Source organism: Suncus etruscus, chromosome 18, assembly GCF_024139225.1.
Source record: "Suncus etruscus isolate mSunEtr1 chromosome 18, mSunEtr1.pri.cur, whole genome shotgun sequence".
NCBI classification, from domain to species: Eukaryota; Metazoa; Chordata; class Mammalia; order Eulipotyphla; family Soricidae; genus Suncus; species Suncus etruscus.
Window position 1 is genome coordinate 60,904,982 of NC_064865.1, and position 20,396 is coordinate 60,925,377.

The 20,396-nt window shown below is 40.1% G+C and overlaps 1 protein-coding gene across 1 annotated transcript; it reads right to left on the reverse strand.

Moving 5' to 3' along the window:
• Window positions 1–757: 757 nt before the first annotated feature.
• On the reverse strand, window positions 758–15,254 carry LOC125996057 (leukocyte elastase inhibitor-like). The gene is made up of 6 exons (XM_049765020.1): window positions 15,087–15,254; window positions 12,843–12,980; window positions 12,176–12,293; window positions 3,290–3,432; window positions 3,030–3,197; window positions 758–1,162 (listed from the first exon to the last, which is right to left on the reverse strand). The coding sequence occupies exons 1-6, from the start codon at window positions 15,252–15,254 to the stop codon at window positions 758–760; spliced, it is 1,140 nt and encodes a 379-aa protein (XP_049620977.1).
• Between the last annotated feature and the right edge of the window lie 5,142 nt (window positions 15,255–20,396).

Below are 20,396 nucleotides of genomic sequence, written 5' to 3' on the forward strand. Positions count from 1 at the left end.
TTGCCTTGCATGCAGCAAACCAGTGTTCCATCATCAGCATTACTTATGGTCCCCTGAGTCTACCAGGAGTAATTTCAGAGTGTAGAGCCAGGAGTAATGCCTGAAGACCACCAGTTGTATCCAAAATAATTCTAATAATAAATAGTTGAAAGAGAAAGGATCATTATAGAATGGGGAGCATTGGTCAGGAAACATTTTCTAGCTGCCTGGACTGGTTTGGGGTATTAGCTTATCTTTCAACAGAGCAGTTCTTATCCAAACTCCCTTCAGCATGGTTTCCCAAATTCTATCTGTAAAATAAAATTAAAGCTTTTTGTTCAAAAGAAATCAGTCATTCCACAAAAGACCATAAAATCTTTTGTCTTGCTGACAGGAAACATACCCTGGTGAAAGGTCCTGGAATTCGCATGACTAAAACACAATCATAAAATATTATATTTGTGGAAATAAAAAAACAACAGTTTTATAAACAAAATTGTATCTCCAGTGTTTAAATAGACTAATTAAAAAAAAAGAATATTGTGTCTCTTGTTCATTTTCATAAACTGATGCCTTCCTCTAGTTTATTTCCCATTCACTAGTTTATTTCCCATATAAAATGAACCAGGATTTTTGTACCCCACCCCAAAAAAGTCACTGAAGATTCAAAACAAAGACAAGGTTTAGATAGTAGCTTTATTGGTCAAGCTATGACTAGCTGACCACCGATAATGGACATAGAAACAACCTGTGGTTGGGCCCTTAGTCTCTGAACCCCTTATGGACGAGCAACTTTGCCCAGAAAAAGTATGTTGTGTGATGATTTGTCCAAAATGTAGAAAATGAAGGGATGGTCAGCCTTGAAATCTACTACTGGTTCTTGCATGCACAAGAGAACATTGTTCACTGGAGTGACATCCATTTCTGTGCCTTCCTCATCCACCTCCACAAAGGATTTGTGCACAATTTTGGAAATGAAAAGATCTCTGTCCCCTGACATGCCTGAAAGATCTGCCTGGCTGGGATCAAAGAGTTGGGCCAGGCCCATATGGGCAAGGTGGGAGTTGAGGGTGTATTTCTCCTTCAGCTTGAACCTGGGTAGGTAGACATTGACAAACTTGACTGGCATGTTCTCAGGCTTCATCCACTCCTTTAGGTTCTCCAAATGTATATGTTTCTCAATCTACAAGTTGAATAGAAATGGGAAGAGTTGAAGATGATTTCCTATTGTTGAAGATGGTGGGAAAGAGGTTAATTCTTAGTGAAGTGCATTTATTTATGCAATTCTTTATTAGTTAGTTTCCTTTATGTTTCATAATTGTTCAATCCAGCAAGTGCTGATAATGAAATAGAGCTGTGCATCAAGCTTACTATGTTGAGTAAAGTGAGTTTGGTTTATACAATTTACTACCAATCACATATCCATCATCCATTCATTCATCCATCCACTCCTCTAGTCATCCATGCACCCAGTCCTCTAGAATATGCTGTATTATAGTGAAGGTTCAGGACACTATAGCACCATAGAGATTTTGGATTACCCTCTGTGGCACTGCTCTTCAACCACCTGGCAGACAGAACCCCTGTAGAGATATTGTTTGGGAGATCCAAGTAGAGCAAATGTTCCTGGGCTTCGCCTTGAGATGAAAGATTTTGAGACTCACTTCAGAGATGGCAAAGGACAAACAAAGAGGGGCATCATTTCCCCATGGCCTGTGGTTCCTTATAGGTTTTTACTCCAGGCAATCAATCTTCTCTCAATAAAGGCTCTGGTTAAGGGAGAGTTAATCCCTACAACACTGCTTCTTTTTTAGGCTTTCCTAGGCCCTAGTGTTCATGCTTACTTTCTCCTTGGTGACCTACTAGCCCCTGGCTCTTCTTTTGATATGTCCTGCTTGTATTCCAGTCTCTATTGTTCTCTATAAGCATTGTTAAAATAGAATTATGTGTCTCTTGTCATCAGATTGAGACCCGGTGTTTTCTGCTCATCAACTAGGGAAAGAATTTTATTTTCAAATGCACTGAAAATGGAAATTAACCATTGTTAGCTGAAACAATCATTACATTGGAAAATGAGCCCAGTGGACAAGCAGAAATATAAAATGTTTATATGTTTTAATCTATAATGATGGCTTGAGTGAACCGTGAGCCTGCTAGAAGGGTCAACTATGTCCCTTACTGCTTTGACTGAAGCTACTGGTTAGAGGAGCTTCCGACTTACTTTATAAATTCTAACACTTCCTTGCTTAAGACTTTTCATGTGACCAGGAAAGAGAGGAGCAACACATGGGAAGAAGATAAGTGTGGGTTTGACTTACTCCTATCTATACCTAAATGGTTCCTAAAAGCCCCTTTTTGGCAGAGAGTTTGAATAGGGAAGGGTTAGGAGAAAACCACACTGGAAGGAAAGACTGAAAATCTTCAAATTCCTTACTAACTGGTTCTTGTCCTGGTAACAGTTGTCACCATAACCTTCAAATGACTTGTCACAGGCATGTTGGGCAAAGTTTATAGTAGGAAACAGGGTACACACTCCAAACCAGTGATTCTGAGTCTTTCTTTTTAATAATAAGTATCTAACCCTTTATTTTAATTAATGGGAATACTTTTTAAAAATAATTTTAAGTGTTTTTAAATGAGAATCCTCCAACATACGAAATAATTGTTCAACCCTTACTGTGTCTAGGTTTATGGGTCTATTTCTGAATTATACTATTGAAAAAGCATCTAAGAGTCCTATAGAACAGATTGAAAAGTATAGAAGTATAGGATTTAATAATTTAGGATGAACCTTAAACTGCTTTTGGTAACAACCATCACATCATCGCCTTGAGAGATTGTAGGCATGATCTGCTAGTGACTAGGTGATATTCTGCACTGTCCCCCCAAAGTGCTTCCTAAATGCTGCTGAACATTAAACAAAAGGCTTTTTTGTAGAAGATGAAAATAGGGAGACCAAGAACAGGAAAGAAAAGTCATGTAAACCCATTAGGACCAGCAGCCAAGGCAACAGGAAGCAGAATCCAGAGCATTATGAAGCATGCAAGTACCTCCTGTAGGCCTGTGGTCAAGTCTTTATCTTCGTCCGGCAGCAGGATGAACATGCTGAAAGCAATGCCCTGATAGGGAAGCTCAAGCGTGCTGAACTTGAGGTCCTTATTGTACCCCACAGGAAATTTGTTCTTTTGATGCATCATTATCACCTTCCTGATTTCTTTCTTAACATGAGGAAAAACAGTCACTCGTTAGAGGCCCTGCAGCTCTGAGGCACAGCAAGCATGAGGCAGAGTGTATTAGTAATGGGGCTCACCTTATTCACTCTGAATGGAGCCTCATGGGAATCCTGTACAGGGAATGTCTGCTTCCACTTCCCCTTGAAGTAGATTGCATTCACGAGCAACAGTTTGGCCATGCTGTCCACCACCGCTTCTGTCAAAAGTTCTGGGATTTTTCCTGAAACAAGAAAACACTTGAGTGTGTGTTTTGAATATGTGTGTACAATACATAGGTCAGATTTAAAACTATAAAGTGGCATTTGAATATCAAAGTCATGCTCAATAACAAACGTGTTCATTCATTTCCCTTTTCTTTCTCCAAGAATTAAGTTGGGGATTTCTACATGAAATAATCCAAATTATAGGGCACATTAGAGAGACAAAGTGCCCTCCTCAAAACAACCCAGCTGTGCACAGGAATTAAAGGCAAGGCAGATTCCTCTTTGATAACTCGGATGAGTCTTGTGTTGTGAGCAGGCATAATTTGATCAGAAACCAAAAGTATTTCTCCATGAAATGTTGGTCATCACCAATATAAATCTATTCTTACAATCTCAAAGAGGGATTATATTCTCACAAGAAAGAAAAATTTCATGAAGTAGGACTGTCAGCTACAGAAACAAGACTCTGTCCAGAAGTACATACCATGTGCCACACACATGGCCATATAATCAACAAAAAGATATAAATTGGAGACTAAGAGTCATCCTCAGACTAGGTCACATCCAATAAGACTGACCACACACACACACACACACACACACACACACACACACACACCATCATCATCATCATCATCATCATCATATTTATCATCATTAGTTTCATTTCTTAGATGTAATTTTGGGGAAAGAAAATGTATTGATCACTGTACCTCAGCTGCTACGAGATGCAAGATCAATTCTGCCATCACCTATAAGGTGAGCTGGAAGAGATGCCCCCACAAGCTAACTTCACCCCCACCTTGGCAGATTCAGACACCTGCCTTTCAATGGGATCTATATATACATACTCTGATCATAATCCTGCTGCCCTACAAACCCCGCTGACATTTCAGTCTATAGCAGAGAATACTAGGCAGAATAGGACCAACTTGGAAAACATATAGCCCCAAACCCAAAATAAAACATAAAAAACTAGACTGAAACATTTTTTCCACACTTGAGTAAATCCGTGTACTTCAAATAAATAGACTTCCAAAATATATCTACCTCCAACCACCTCCTACAAAATCAAAGACTATTTCAAAAATCCTGAAATTCTAGCACCCCAATGCATCCTATGCAAAGAACAATGGGTAAATTAAGAAAGAAATCAGCAGTTGTGGTTATGGAGAAAAATCCTTACAGATATCCAAGTCCTTCAAAGTGCATTAATTTCATAGATGAGGACCTAAAATTGGCATTTAATTTCTAGCAATGGAATTCAAAGAATCACTAACTAAAGATATTAGAAATCCATAGATAAACAATTCATCCAACTCAAAGAAGTACTCTATCAGAAAATGAGAGTTCATACAAATGGAACTAAGGGAACTAAAAAACATACTAGTAAGCCACAATAGCAGACATACAAATATAGAAAATTGCATGGATGAACTTGAGAACAAAATACAAGGCAGCAACAACAAAGAAGTGAATAAAGAAATGAGACAAGAACATTGGGAAAAATGGAAGGTACTTACGGAACAAACACAAGCGAAATAGTCTATGACTTATAGGAATACCAATAGAGGAAGAAAAAGAGGAGGAAAAAAAAAAGAATGGGCCCAGAGAGATAGCACAGCGGCGTTTGCCTTGCAAGCAGCCGATCCAGGACCGAAGGTGGTTGGTTCGAATCCTAGTGTTCCATATGGTCCCCCATGCCTGCCAGGAGCTATTTCTCAGCAGACAGCCAGGAGTAACCCCTGAGCAACGCCGGGTGTGGCCCAAACACGAAAAAAAAAAAAAAAGAGAGAGAGAGAGAGAAAGGGAAAGAACAAGCAATGAGGGAAATAATAGCAGAGTGGGGCCGGAGAGGTGGCGCTAGAGGTAAGGTTTCTGCCTTGCAAACACTAGCCAAGGAAGGACCGCAGTTTGATTCCTCAGCATCACATATGGTCCCCCCAGGCCAAGGGCTATTTCTGAGCACTTAGCCAGGAGTAACTCCTGAGCATCAAATGTGTGTGGCCCAAAAATCCAAAAAACAAAAGAAATAATAGCAGAGAATTTTCACACCTTTGGGAAAGAGACATCTGTACAAATTCAAGAGATGAAAAGTGTTTCAAATAAAATTGCCCATTAATCAGCACCAAGATACATAGTAATCTAAATGGCAAGAAACAGTTATATGAATTTTTTAAAACAATAAAAGAGAAAAAAACCTCAAGTACAAAGGAAGGAATATAAAAATCAAAATATATCTCCCAATGAAACAATTCAGGCAAGAAGACAGTGGAATGACATATTTAAACTACTGAATGAAAGAAACTTTCAACCTAGAGTTCACTACCCAGTGAAACTCTCAATTACCTGGTAGGGAGGACTAAAAGCATTCTCAGACAAAAATGGTCTCACAACATTTGCACTAACCAAACTGACTCTAAATGAACTAGTCTGAGATCAACTACACAAACAAACACACAATTATAACAACAACAACCCTACAAAATATAACACCACAACAACCCTCTCTGTCAATAATCTACTTAAAAGTTAATAGACTAAACTCCTCTGTTAAAAGACACAGAGTAGAATGTTGGATTAGAAAACAAAAACAAGATGTCTGCTGACTGCAGGAAACACATCTAAAAGATTAGGTTAAACACAGACTTAGAATAAAAGGATGGGAATCAATTATCCAAGTCACTGGAAAATAGGGAAAAGGCTGGGACAGCCATACTTATATCAGACCAAACCGCATTCAACCTCAAGAAAATGCTCAGAGACAAAGAGGGTCACTACTTATTGATCAGGGGAACATTAGACCAAGAAATACTAACTGATCAACATTTATGAACCAAAAGTAGAGACAGAAAAATATGTAAAGCATTTGCTCACAAACCTAGAGAAATATACAAACAGAAATGTGATAGTAGTAGGAGATTTCAACACTTCATTATCACCACTAGACAGATCCACTAAGCAGAAAAATAACAGACATAAGAGCCCTAAATAAGAAACTAGAAGAACTTGGACTAATGTATTTATATAGGATCCTCCATCCCCAGAAAGCAGAGTACACATTCTTCTCAAGTGCACATGTAACCTTCTCCAGAATAGACCATGACTTAGGATTATAAAACTAATTCACATAAAGTCAGAAGTATAAGAATTATATCAAGCAACCTATCAGGTCACAACACAACAAAGATCAAGATTGACTATAAAAATAAGATGTGTAAAAAATCTAACACCTGGAGATTAAACAACATGCTGCTCAACAACTGAATCAAAGAGGAAATAAAGGCAGAAATAAAAAGATTCCTTAAGACAAATGACAATGAAGAAACAAGCTGTCAAAATCTATGAGACACATTAAAAGCAGTAATTAGGGGAAAACGCATAGCAATACAGGCCTACATTAGGAAAGAGAAAAATGACAAAATCAAGAATTTAAAGGGAAAACTTAAGGATCTGGAAAAACAGCAGCAAAGAAACTCAAACACATATAGAAGGCAAGAAATAATAAAATATAGCAGAAATGAACAACATAGAAGCAAAGAAAACAATACAAAGAAGCAATCAAACCAGGAGCTTTTTTTTTTCTTTTTGAAAAAACAAAAATCAAAAATAAGATAGACAAACTTCTGGCAAGACTCACAAAGAAAAAAAAGGAAAACACCCAAATAAATAGGATTACAAACAAAAGGGGAGAGATTACAATAGAACCTAAAGAAATCCAAGACATCTTGAGGGCTTGTTATGAACAACAGTATTCAGTCAATTTAGACAATCCAGAAGAAATTGACAGATTCCTGGAAAAATATCATCTCCCAAGATGGAAATACAGAGGAAATAGAAAGTCTAAATAGGCCAATCACATCTAAAAAATATTGAAAAACTAATTAGAAAACTCCCAAGAATAAAAGTAGGGGAACGGATGGTTTTACAGTTGAATTCTATAAAACGTTCAGAGAGAATTACTACCATTGATCCTCAAGCACTTTCAAAACATTGACAATACATAAATCCTCCCTAATTCCTTTTATGAGGCTAATATGCTCATCCCCAAAGCTGATAAAGATGCCACCAGAAAGAAAATTACAGGCCAATCTCACTAATGAACATGAATATAAAAATTCTCAACAAAATCTTAGAAAACTGATCCAACAATATATCAAAAAGATTATACACTATGACCAAATGGGTTTCATCTCAGAGAAGCAGGAAAGTTCAATGTACACAAATCAATCAGCATCACACACCACATAAACAAAAAGAAGGACAAAAACCACATGATCATATCAATCAATGCAGAGAAGGCATTTTACAAAGTCCAACATCCATTCATGCTAAAAACACTCAGCAAAATAGGGTTTGAAGGAACCTTCCTCAAGATAATTATAGAATTTTTTTTAAAAAGCATGCAGACAGCATTATCCTTAGTGATGAAAAACTGAAAGCATTTCAGGAAACTAGACAAGGCTTACCACTGTCTCCACTCTTATTCAACATAGTTTTAGAAGTCCTAACAATAGCAATCATACAAGAGAAGGGAATCTAAGGAATCCAAGTAGGTAAAGATGAACTCAAACGGTCTCTATTTGCACATGATATGATGATATACATCGAAAACCCTAAAGCGTTCACAGAAAAGTTTCTAGAAACAGTAAATCAATGCAGCAAAGTGACCAGTTACAAAGTCAACACACAAAAGACTGTAGCATTCCTCTATAAAAATGATGGAGTAGAAGCAAAAGAGATAAAGGAGTCCATCCCTTTAAAAAATCAATCACATAGGGATCAATCTAACAAGTGAGATAAAAGACCTATACCAAAATAACTTTAAAATACTTCAGAAAGAAATTTAAAAGGACCTAAGGTGTTGGAAGAACATCCCATGCTCATGATCAGAAGAATCAACATCATCAAAATGATAATCTTATCTAAACTGCTATCTAGTTTCAATGCAATTCCTATTTAAATTCAGACATCAATTTTTAAGGACTTAGAACAATCAATTATAAAGCTCCTGTGGAACCACAAAAGACCTATGTTAGCCAAATCCATACTGAAAAGCAAGAAACTGGGTGGCATTTCTTTATATAACCTGAAGTTTAGTTTAAAGCCATAGTGATAAAAACACCATGGTACTGGAACAAAGTGTCTCAGACCAATGAATCAGAATAAAATATCCAGTGACATATCCCAGAATATATGGCCAACTAATATTTGACAAAGGATCCAATAACCTGAAATGGAACAATGACAGTCTTCAACAAATTGTGTTGGAACAACTAGCTGGATAACCACCTGTAAGAAATTAAAGATTGATTCATACCTCACACTTTACACAAAAGTCAGCTCAATACAGGTTAATGACATTAAAATCAGACCCAAAGCTATAAAGCTCATTGAGGAAAACTGAGGCAGAACCCTCCAAGACTTACACCTCAAAAAAGTCTTTGATGATAGAATTTCAATATCAAGTGCTATAACATCAAATCTAAATAAATGGTACTACATCAAACTAAAATGTTTCTGTACAGCAAAAGAAACAGGCTAAATCTAGACGACAGCTAACAGAATGGGAAAGATATTTGCACTCAACACATCAGTTAATGGTTTGATATCTAGGATATACAAAGCATAGGAAAAAAGGGGGAGAAAAATTTATAGATACTTCTTTGAGAAAGACCAACAGATACCCAATAGACACCACCATTCATCGTTGGGGAAGGCCAAATCAAGACAACAATGAGGTACCACCTTACATCAGTGAGGATGGCACACATCAAAAATAATGGGACCAATTTCTGTTGGCAAGAATGCGGTAAAAAAGGAACTTTTATCCACTGCTGGTAGAAATGTTTCCTGGTCCAACCCCTATGAAAAACAGTATGGAGGGTTCTTAGTAAACTCAAAATTGAGCTGCCATATGACTCAGAAAACCCTGTCTTGGGTATATATGTATCTCTTTGGTATATATCTTGGGTATATATCTCTTGGGTATATATTCCATGGACAGAAAAATATTCATCCAAAAGTACTGTGCACACCACTATTGCAGCACTCAGTAGAATAGCCAAGATTTGGAATCCACCTAGATACCCAACAACAGATCTTGAAGATGTGGTACAGATACAAAATGGAATACTACATAGCAGTAAAAATGATACAATCATGCAATTTGCAACAACACAGATGGAAGTAGAAAATATTATGTTAAGTGAAGTAAGTCAGAAGAAGGATAACTACAAAATGATATTTATATGTGACATTTAGAATAATCCCATAAGGGAGCACAATGCCCTAAATAGTATGTACTTAAAAAACTCACCATAGGTGCCCAGATAGAATGAGGTGAAGTCATCAAATCAAGGAGGAGAAGAGAAACACAAAGCCTTAACTATTTTATATCACAAAGAAACATGCAACAATGAAAATAGCAGTATAGATCGAACAGGCGTTCAATCAACCTCACTACAATGGTCTGCAATAATGTTCTAATATTTTTATCCCCAAAATCAGGTGCAGAATATAATTGGAAGCCAGGGGATCCTGCTGCAGTGCGTACTGTCAGTATGTTTTAATGCCTTAATTTTACTATGCATAAGATAACTCTTCAACTTCTTTGTCTTCAGAGGTTCTTGGAGATATAGGTTGGACACACTTCTTTTGCAATTAGGTGCTCTATCATATTAGACTACTTATTAGACTGCTCCTTATGACAGTGTCTTGATAAAATACTCCAATTTACCCAGTTCCTCTCGATTTTCTCTTCTACTATGACCTAAAGCCTATGTTGCACTGGTGATGGGTGGTGTTCTTTACATGAATGAAACCCAAACTCAATCATGTATGTAATTAAGGTGTTTAAATAAATTTAAAAAAAAAAAGAATCAAGGTGGGAAGAAGATGAGAAAGTGAAATAAAGGTAGAACAGGGGTCTGGGCTTCAGTTATGGGGATGAGGAAGAGTAAAAAGCACAGACTCAACAACAGCAATAACATGAGATCTAAGCTGAAACCACCCAACTTAAATGTGCTAAGGTGGCAGGCAGGAATTAGGAGAGATTGGTTAGGGGTGGAGATGGTAGAGTATGGGAGTACTGGTAATGAAAGTTGACACTGGTGGTATTGGTGTTGAAATATTATCTTCCTAAAACTCAACTACCAATAACTTTGTAAACCATGGATCATTAATTAAATTGTACAAAACAAAACAATAAAACTCTCCTCCTACCCACATATCCCCAACAAATAAGCAATTCACTAAAATGAATCATATGTTTTAGAAAAAATATGTTTAGCTAAATATATTCCCTATTGTTATTTTTAAGTCAGCAGACATATGAATCCACCCAAAAATATACCTTTCCTTTTCCTCAGAATAATGCTTTCTGCCATGCAAAGCCTGGGTGTCACACATGCAAGGCAAATGCTCTGCTGCAGAGATGTGTCCCAGGCACTGAGAATCCCATGTTAACTCTGAATTCTAGAGACAGGGTGTGAGAGCATCACCAATGTGGCCCAAATACCTATATATATATATATATATATATATATATATATATATATATATATATATATATATATATATATATATATACATATATATACACACCTATATACACCCATATATATGTATATATAACTGTGAAAGACATATAATTCACATTAGTCTCAATAAAAATCATTTTAAATTTAAAAAAAAGGCCAGAGAGATAGCACAGCATTTAGTAGAACATTTGCCTTGCATGCAGAAGGATGGTGGTTCAAATCCCGGCATCCCATATGGCTCCCCGAGCCTTCGGGGGACAATTTCTGAGAATAGAGCCAGGAGTAGCCACTGAGTGCTGCCAGGTGTGACCCAAAAAACAAACAAACAAAAAATTTTTTCTGGGGCCGAAGAGATAGCATAGCAGTAAGGCGTTTGCCTTAGACGCAGAAGGACGGTGGTTTGAATCCCATCATCCCCTACGGTCTCCTAAGCCTGCCAGGAGCAATTTCTGAGCATAGAGCTAGGAGTAACACCTGAGCACTTTCGGGTGTGACCCAGAAACCAAATAAATAAATAAATAAATAAATAAATAAATAAATAAATAAATAGAAAAAAGAAAACTGTGGGGCCGGGCGGTGGCACTAAAGGTAAGGTGCCTGCCTTGCCTGCATTAGCCTTGGATGGACCGTGGTTCGATCCCCCGGTGTCCCATATGGTCCCCCAAGCCAGGAGCAACTTCTGAGCACATAGCCAGGAGTAACCCCTGAGCATTACCAGGTGTGGCCCAAAAATCAAAAAAAAAAAATCAAAAAAAAAAAAAAGAGAAAAAAGAAAACTGTATGATCACAGACTGTTGACTCATATACAAGTCTACGTGCCTCCCATTTACACTAAATATTTGCATAATTTGTAAAATCTTGTTTGGAGTAACATGAAGGGTGGGAAGTATATAGTTTGTTCAAAGGCATTTGGTGAATTCTAGCTGCTATGTGTGTGTGTGTGTGTGTGTGTGTGTGTGTGTGTGTGTGGTTTGTTATCCATCTTTAGTAGTAGACATAGATTATTTCTCTCTATGCTAAGAAATCAACCCTGAAAAACTTCAGGTTCTATGGAATGCCAAAGTTTGAACCTGGGTCAGTCACATGCAAGCCAAGTAAGTACCCTCCCAACTGTGCGATCACTCTGGCCTCAACAGGTGCAGCTTCTACCATGAAAATCAGTTGGATGGCTTGAAGGACAGGAGCAAATCTGCTGAGTGACCTTCTGCCCAGGTCTTACCTTCCGTCTGTCCTTTAACCCACTCATTGATTGTCTGCCTTGCCTCTTCAGATGCATTCTGGAAGTCCACACTGGCCAGCTCAGCACCATACATTTTTTGAATCGAATCTAAGAACTCCTATTAAGCAAAAAAGAAAAAAGGAAATGCCCTGAATAAACTACATGACAGTAACAGGAGCTGTTTTCTAAAATCATTAAAATGCAATGGAAATTGTTCTAAGGGGCATAAATTTCATTGTCACCAAAATACTCTAGCTCTTATTAGTATTAAATGCACACACATGCTCTCTCACTCACATTGACACACATTTGCATACCTACCTACTATTTGTCTTAAGTACACGCAGTTCCAGTGTTGCATAAAATGGATCAATTTTTTCCTAAATTACCTAACAATTTCATCAACAGCCAAATGCTGCTGCACTTAGAATGAGCAAGGGATTCACTGTTGCTTTCAGAGCATGAAATCTGGTTCATTTCCCTCATCCAGAACCAAGAAATAAAACCCCTTCAGTGAACCAGGACTCTGGATCATGGATAGCGTCCAAAAAATCAACATCATTTTGCTGGAAGCATATAAATATTTCAACTGGCTTTTGTAATTTGAGTGTGCAGGCCAAGCTTGGTACTCTCTAGTGAGTTCTAGAATGCAGCTCAAAATACTCACGGGGAAAAACTTGTAGGTCTTCTCCCCATATAGCCTGTTGGCGACCTTCAGGATGTGCAAAGCACCATGCTTATTGATATCAGAAATCAGGCTCTGGAATCTTGAATGAACCTCCTTCACCGTGTCGAAATGAAGAGTCTAGAAGAAAGGACACATTCTTTCTGGACCCATTTATTTTATTTTCTTTATATATTTTTGGGATTGGGGCACCATCTGGCAGAACTTAGGGGTTACTTGCCCTGAGGAATTACTCCTGGCTGTCCCAGGGAACTCTATGGTATGACAGGGATCCAATCTGAGTCAGCCACCTGCAAGGCAAATGCCGTCCCCATTTGTGGTATGGCTCTTTCCCCTGGACACATTTATTTATTATTATGATATAATGCCTTGCATTGACTTTCATTGATAAATGTAGGGGTGATTACCAGTTAAAAGCATGATGATTTTTGCTTATTTGTTTGCGGGCCAGACCTTGTGGTGCTCAGGCTTTATTCCCACTCTGACATGTAAAACTCCTATTAGTACTCATATGGAGTACCAGGAACTGAAAATGGTTCAGCCACATTTAAGAAAAGAACTTTACCCACTTTACTCTCTCAACTGTTCCCAAACACATTTTTCAAGAGAACAAATGATAGAAAATATAATCATATAGTTTTATGAAAATTTATCATTTGCGCATGAAAAGAAACTTCTCTATTTTGGTTGTAATTATAGTTTACAAATATGTGAAATAAATAAAATATTGTATTTATATTTAAATAATAACTAATAAAATGTTTATACAAATATTTATTTCTCCTTTCTCCAGAGAGAACTAGAAATGAGCAGATTCTGTGTCTTTTGCTATCATATATAATCTGGCTAAAGTTTTCAGATGTGAGTCATCAAAATAAGAATCATTAAAAATGCAGGTGTTTGAGACATTTCAATCAAATGGTTTGATTTTAAGTGCAAGATTATCATAGGAACTCACTTATAGTAAAACAGCTTTTTTTCACCTCAACATGTGGCAAAAGTTTACATTTCCTGAGAACCAATTTCAAATCAAGAGGTTCCTTCAGGATTTACCAGGCTTTGCTGGTCCCATGCTTAAGAAAGGAGAAGGAAATTAATTATAGAGTCTGAAGCATTTGCATATTTGCTAGAATTATGCTATTGCATTTTGAAAAGCAAGTTAGAAATTGTGACTTTCTGTAAGTGATAGAAAATTAAATTAATAGGAGGGAGTGAAAGCATGGCAGTGCTTTTAGGGAGCAAAGGAGAGTTTGATTTTTCATGAGACACAGATATAGAATCTGCTTTATGACAGGAACAAGCTGATGACGTGGAACCTAGGGCTTGACATCACCAGAGACAGGTGTGACCAGGAAAGGGGTGACCAGGTGTGTTCTGATTCTAAGGTTTTCTGCAACTTCTCCTGGGACTCAATAAGTGAGAAGTCCCAGATTACAGAGGGAAACTGCCTGAGGCAGAGTGCAGTCCCACAATGCACATGACCAGAGACCAGCAGGGCGCCCCGTGCTACCTGGCATGGAACTGAACCTAGTCTTATCCACTGTATTGGGTCCACTGAGCACAGAGGCAGAAGTGAGGCCTGAGCAGTTAGCCAGGATAGAGCACTGAGCAGAGATCAGAAGCGATTCCGGAGTACAGTTACAGCTCTGAGCTGGAGTGAGCCCTTTGCACAGAGCCGGGAGTGAGACCCGAGCACAAAACCAGGAGTGACATTTGAGCAGAGAGTCAGGAGTGAACCCCGAGAAGAGAGCCAGGAGGGAGTCCTGAGCACAGAACCAGGTATTAGCCTTAAGCCGAAAGTTATTTCAAGCAAAGCCAGGACCTGAAGAAGTTGAAGCCCGCCCACCCTCCTCTCCTACAAAGGGACTGGACAAGGAAATAGCCAGAGACCAGTGGGGCCCAAAACAGGGCCCAGGCCTCCTTGCAGGGAGTCTCTCTGTCTCCTCCCACCGCAAAGGGCAGGTACAACCATCACATGCAAAGCAAGACCTGGAAATCCAAGCCCTGGAGAAGGTTCTGGACTGTCGGAAGCTACCTCAGACCTTCCCATGCAGAAGCGGCCCCAGGGACTGGCACTGCCCTCACTCCCCGCCTCACCCATGCGTTGACCCCCTCCTAGTGCTAGCCCATGCCTGGGTTTAATCTTGGCAGGGAAACACATCCATCCCGGCACCCACAGACCAGCTCTGAGCAGAGTAGGGGTGCCCATGGGTGTCAGGGCCTGACCTTCGCCATCTGTTCCTTGGTGCTGCCACGAGTGCCAAGGAAGACCATGGCCAGTGCCAAAGACATGCTGAATGGGGAGATGAGCAGGTTGGCTGTGGGCTCCTCATGGCTCAGGGCCCTGAACAGTTCCAGCGCAAAGGCCGTGTTTGATGCAGTGAGGGATTCCATGGTCACCAGGCTGGAGACAGAAGGACACAGCTTCACACCACACAAAGGAAAGTGCATATTATCCTCCTGGCACCTACTCCCTGCTCTGAACATTACCCAACACATCCAAACAAGCTGGTTATTTTGGGAAGAAGGTGGATCGCAGTGTTATGGAGGAGAGGTGGATAAGCACCACCCAGCAGCTGCTGGACAGCTGGACCTACCTTCCTGCTGACAGTTCCTTAGATATTCCATCACTGTGCTCTTCCCTCAACCTTAGTTTCCCCACAGACAGCAGAATATGTGTCCCTGAGCTGAAAGCCAGACAAGGCTACAGTCCTGGTTCCAAGGCCTGTGTGCCCCTGTTGTAACTCCTGAAGAGTGAATACAGGCCAGAGCCCAGGCTCCAAGCTAGCTGCCGTGAGGAACCCCTGCCGTGAGGGAGATTCCTGGAAAGTAAAACACCCAGCACAACCAGCTAGCTACCAGCAGACTTCTCCAGCTTTGACTGGGTTCCCCAGGGGTGGCCACATCCCCCAATGCAATACCAGCTAAGCTTGGCACTTGGTAGAATAGATCTCTACCCTGGAACCTCCAAACCTTCAACCAGGCTGCTCAGGGAGGAAGAGTGGGGTGGGCAGGGACCTAGAAGATCAGAATTGTGTCTTCTCTCTGGCTCCAGAAATCCAGTCCCAGGTCTTTCTCTACCTGCTCTCCTGAGTGATGGATGGAAGATGAGGTCTAAGAGCATGACACCCCTTATATAGCTGCAGAGAGGAACAGGGGAGGGCCCAAGGCTAGGTCAGCCCTTCCAGGACTTTATGCAAAGGTCTGGTGCTCTGACAGGCAATGGAGAAAGGGAGGGGAGTCTGAAGGGAACTTCCAGCACACCCTCTTCTACTCTCTGTCCCTGAGCTTTCTAGGAGACCCAGTTCCTGGCACTCTATTTTGAGATAACATCACGCAGAGCTCTGAATCTGGGGACTCTCCATCTAAGTTACTAAGGGGTGACTCTGACAGGCACCTACCACATCTTTTAGGGGTTAAACAGCTTTTTTTTGACAAATATGTTCTTAGTTTTATATATTATTTATTAGGGAGCTTGGGGCTCACTCACAGCTCTGTGCTCAGGAATCATTCTAGAGGTGCTCAAGGGTTACTCCTGGCTCTGTGCTCAGGAAATAATCCTAGCAGTGCTTGAGGGATGGCATGGGATGTCAAAAAATCAACCAGAATTGTTATGCTGTGTTCCAGGAAAGTGCCCTCCACACTGTGATATGGCTTGACCCCTAAATGTGTAAATATTTATGAATTATTTGTATTGGTGATAGGGAGCTAGTGGGCACAGAGGCAATTTGAGGACTAGACTAAACAAATTTTATTCCAAATCAATCAAAGCTTTGTCACCGCATTTGGGGGATCCTTTGCCTCTTTCTTCCCCTCTCAGATCAGAACTCACATCTAAGAGAGGGTTTCTGATCCTCCTCACCAATACAAAACTGACCCAATTCTCCTCTAGAATGAAAAAACAGAATGGCTATAGCTAAATCATAAAGGCAGGAATGATTTCAAGTTTGTTTGTTTGTGTTGGGGACACACTAGTTACTCTGGGGTCATTTCTGACTCTTTACTCAAGAATCACTCTTAGCTGTGCTCAGAGGACTAGATGGGATACAGGGAATAAAAATCTATGTCCTCAATCACAGAAAAATGCCCTCCCCTCTGTACTATATGGCTCTGGCTTAAGGCCATATTTATTTTGGGGGTACTTTCTGTGTTTTTTTTGTGGTTTCCCTTTTGTATACTAGTAGGTGAAATTTGCTCTGAATTTGCAGTTGAAATTTTTAGTAGTTAAAGGTATAAAATAATTTTATCCCACACACTCCCTCCCTCCCACTTTCTTGCACATTTCCATGTGGAAAGGAGTTAAGCAATAGTTGAGGGAGGGATTTTGAGGGAAAAGAGGTAGTCATATCATGCCCAGTGGCAGCCTAACCCAGCATGTGGGTGCCCAAGGCAATCCTTACCTTCTACTCTGCTGAGTGGAATGAGGGCAGAGGATATTTCAGTGCCCTGAGCCTGGCACATCAGATCTCTTATAGATGTAATGACCACCCAGGGTAGGGCCAGGGCAACAGTCCACACCCAGCTACACTTCCAGCAAATTCTAGGCCACAGAGACACAGAACCCAGCACTAATCTCATCTATTGAAGTTCTCATACCTCTGAGAAGGCCAGAATGGGTATTTCTTACTAAAGTGTGAGTCACTGGCCCCAGTGTCCATTCATGGGGGCACACTTTCACCCTCCAAACTCCAACCTATCTAGCCCTATCACAAAGTGTGTTTCAATTTTAATAGTTATTTCTTTTGGTGGGAGAAAGGAGTTTAAACAGGGCCTAAAAGGGAATTTAGCACCCTTATCTGTCATCTACAGAAAATTGGAGTAAGAAAAGACAAAGTAACAAAGAGGGAGAGACTTAGAGTATCCTGGACCTAGAATTTCGATATGAGAGAGAGGAAGAGAAAGGCATTGTGTATGTGTGTGTGGGGGGGGGTATTGAAAAGTAGGGAACAGGAGCCAGGGACTTGGCACAGGATAGGTATGAGTGAGAGGCATGTTACTGTCTGTACCAAAAAGTCAAAAGCACAGAAAGCAGGAGGCCAAAAGTACAAAAGCCAAACTTGAAAATGTGTCCAGGAAGGAGGTGCTTGAAGTAGGAGCCTAGGAACCCAGGAGAGAGATTGGGGAGCAAGAAGGGGAAAGTTGGCTGAGGTAGGTTATGGTTGGGCTGGGACATTGTTGACTGAGACTCAAATGTTTACAGTTTTGCATATTATAGTCCCTTCATTCAAAAATGACTGTATTTAAAATATGTAGGAACTCATACAAGAGTAATAGTACAGCAGTAGGGCATTTACCTTGCACATGACCAACCTAGAACAGAACTGGGTTTGATCCCCAGTATCCCATATGGTCCCCCAAGCCTGCTAGGAGCAATTTCTGAGCACAGAGTCAGGAGTAACCTCTGAGCAACACTGCATTTGGCCCTAAAACAAAAACATAAACCAAAAAAAGGCAGGAACTCCAAGACTAGTTGGAAGAGGATTAATTTCACAGCATGGACCACGTCATTACCTTTCTGGACCCAAGACCTTCAATCCTGATCAGTTCTTATCAGGGTTGGTCAGAACACACACACACATACACACACACACTCTACACTCACATACGCTAACATTCACTCACACAAACTGACACTCATACACTCATGTACACACATGTACACATGTACACACTCATACATGGATTACAGTTCTTGAATTCAGAAACTCGAAAAGACCTAAGGATGGTAAATCCATGTTTGGGCGCCATTTGTTGCCCCATTTGTTGGGTTCCATTTACTCCTTTGTTGATTGTTTGTGTATCCGCAAAGAACTCCCAGAATGAGAAATTGATTCCCATTCTCTTGTCCCCTTTTGTGGGGAGATCTTGGTAATATTTATCCACAGCAAATAATCCACACAGACAGGATGGTTAAGGGGTAAAAGGTTGGGTGAAGAGAGTCCTTTGTCAGCATGCTACTAGCTCCAAAACACACCTAGAGCCAGCTAGCCAACTCTGGCAAAAGACCCCGAACACCTTGCTCCCAAACTATTTATTCTGCTCTCAACAGCGCCCCCACCTGGAAGGTCAAGGTGGGCAACAGGCAAGGAGTAATCTTACGGAAATATTTTCATATACAACAGTGAATGACCTGACCCTCTGGTGGATAATCATTGATGGTCCCTCGAGCTAGACTGAATGTGCCATGCCTTTCACTGGAACATCAATTCACATAGCACCTTTTCTGAACACGGAAGAGGCCCCTTTAGGCAGGACAAAAGCAGGCAGCGAAGGAGAGAGAGAGATATGAAGTCTCTGAAAAGCCTTCCAGAGGCTGAGGCCTACGGCCTTTCTTCCACTCTCTTTGTGCAAGTACCACGGCAATCCCAACTGAGAAAAACTTATCAAGGTTACTGATGGGGTAGAAGCCAAATTAAAGCTTCATTGGGAAACAGCATCATGAAGATTAGTGAATCTCACCCAGATTCCAGCTTAGGAATCAAAGGCCTTTCCATGCTAGATGACCTAAGCAGCTAACACAGAAGGAGAAGATGGATAAAATGAGGATCCAAGCCCAGCTGAAGCTCAACTAAGGAGAAGCTGTTTTCAGAACCTCTTGCATCTCGTTTATCTTCAAAAATTTAACTTTGTTTTAGGTTAATCTCAACTCTATTTGCAATGGTCACTATATTGTTGGATAAATTGTGTTTTATCTGTATGGAACTTTTTGTTTTGCTTTATGCCCCACTACAAACAGAAAAATTTGTATCTAACTTTTGCGGTTTAATATTGTTCCAAGTCAGCCCCTGAAGAGTTGACTGATGGAGGGATGGAGGATGAAGTCTTTCTCCTCCAACTCGGAGCACACATCTGCCACCCTGTTCAGCCAGCGGTTCTGAGGTGAAACGGCGGGTAAACAGCTCGCAGACAGTCAGGCTTGTGGAAATATTAGCTTTATTTGGTGGACAAGACTGAAGTCCAAAGCCTCAGCATCAGTTCCAGCCAAGGGTCCACAGACCCTTGTTTTTATCCCCCAGAATCAGGCACCACCCAATGGTGGGATCAGGTACCACCCAATGGTGGGAGCAGAATCAGGTACCACCCTAGGGTGGGGCAGAATGCCAGGTCACACCCTAGGGTAGAGCACAATCACTGATCAGGGTAGGGTCAGTAACATAATAATCCCATCAAATGTTTATATACACAACAAATATTACTTTGCACAATTCTGGGGAAATTCATAATGTTGTTTGAGTTTTAAAGTTCTCAGCTATCCTAGTGAATGTCTTCCAATTGCTATGATGTCTTATTGTGTATATTATTATGACAACTTATTTTCAAATACTGTCTGAAAAAATTGTTCTTTGTCCACAGAACTAGATAGAATTGTCTTTGTCCACAGAACTAGATAGAAAAGAACTTGGATACTATAGACCCTTATTATAGTGCTCATTTTAAGAATGTTTAGCAAACTAATTTTCAAACTATATGTATTTCTATAAAAGTACTGTGATTTTGTTTAGAGAAGATTATAAAAAGGAACTCAGATGTTCTAAA

What these genes read in the sequence shown, in the direction of transcription:
- LOC125996057 (XM_049765020.1), bottom strand. Translation starts at nt 15,254, where the DNA reads ATGGAATCCCTCACTGCATCAAACACGGCCTTTGCGCTGGAACTGTTC. An exon ending in CCAAGGAACAGATGGCGAAG is followed by an intron (nt 12,981 to 15,086) that starts GTCAGGCCCTGA and finishes CCTTTCTTCTAG; the next exon opens with ACTCTTCATTTCGACACGGT. An exon ending in TGACCACAGGCCTACAGGAG is followed by an intron (nt 1,163 to 3,029) that starts GTACTTGCATGC and finishes TTCAACTTGTAG; the next exon opens with ATTGAGAAACATATACATTT.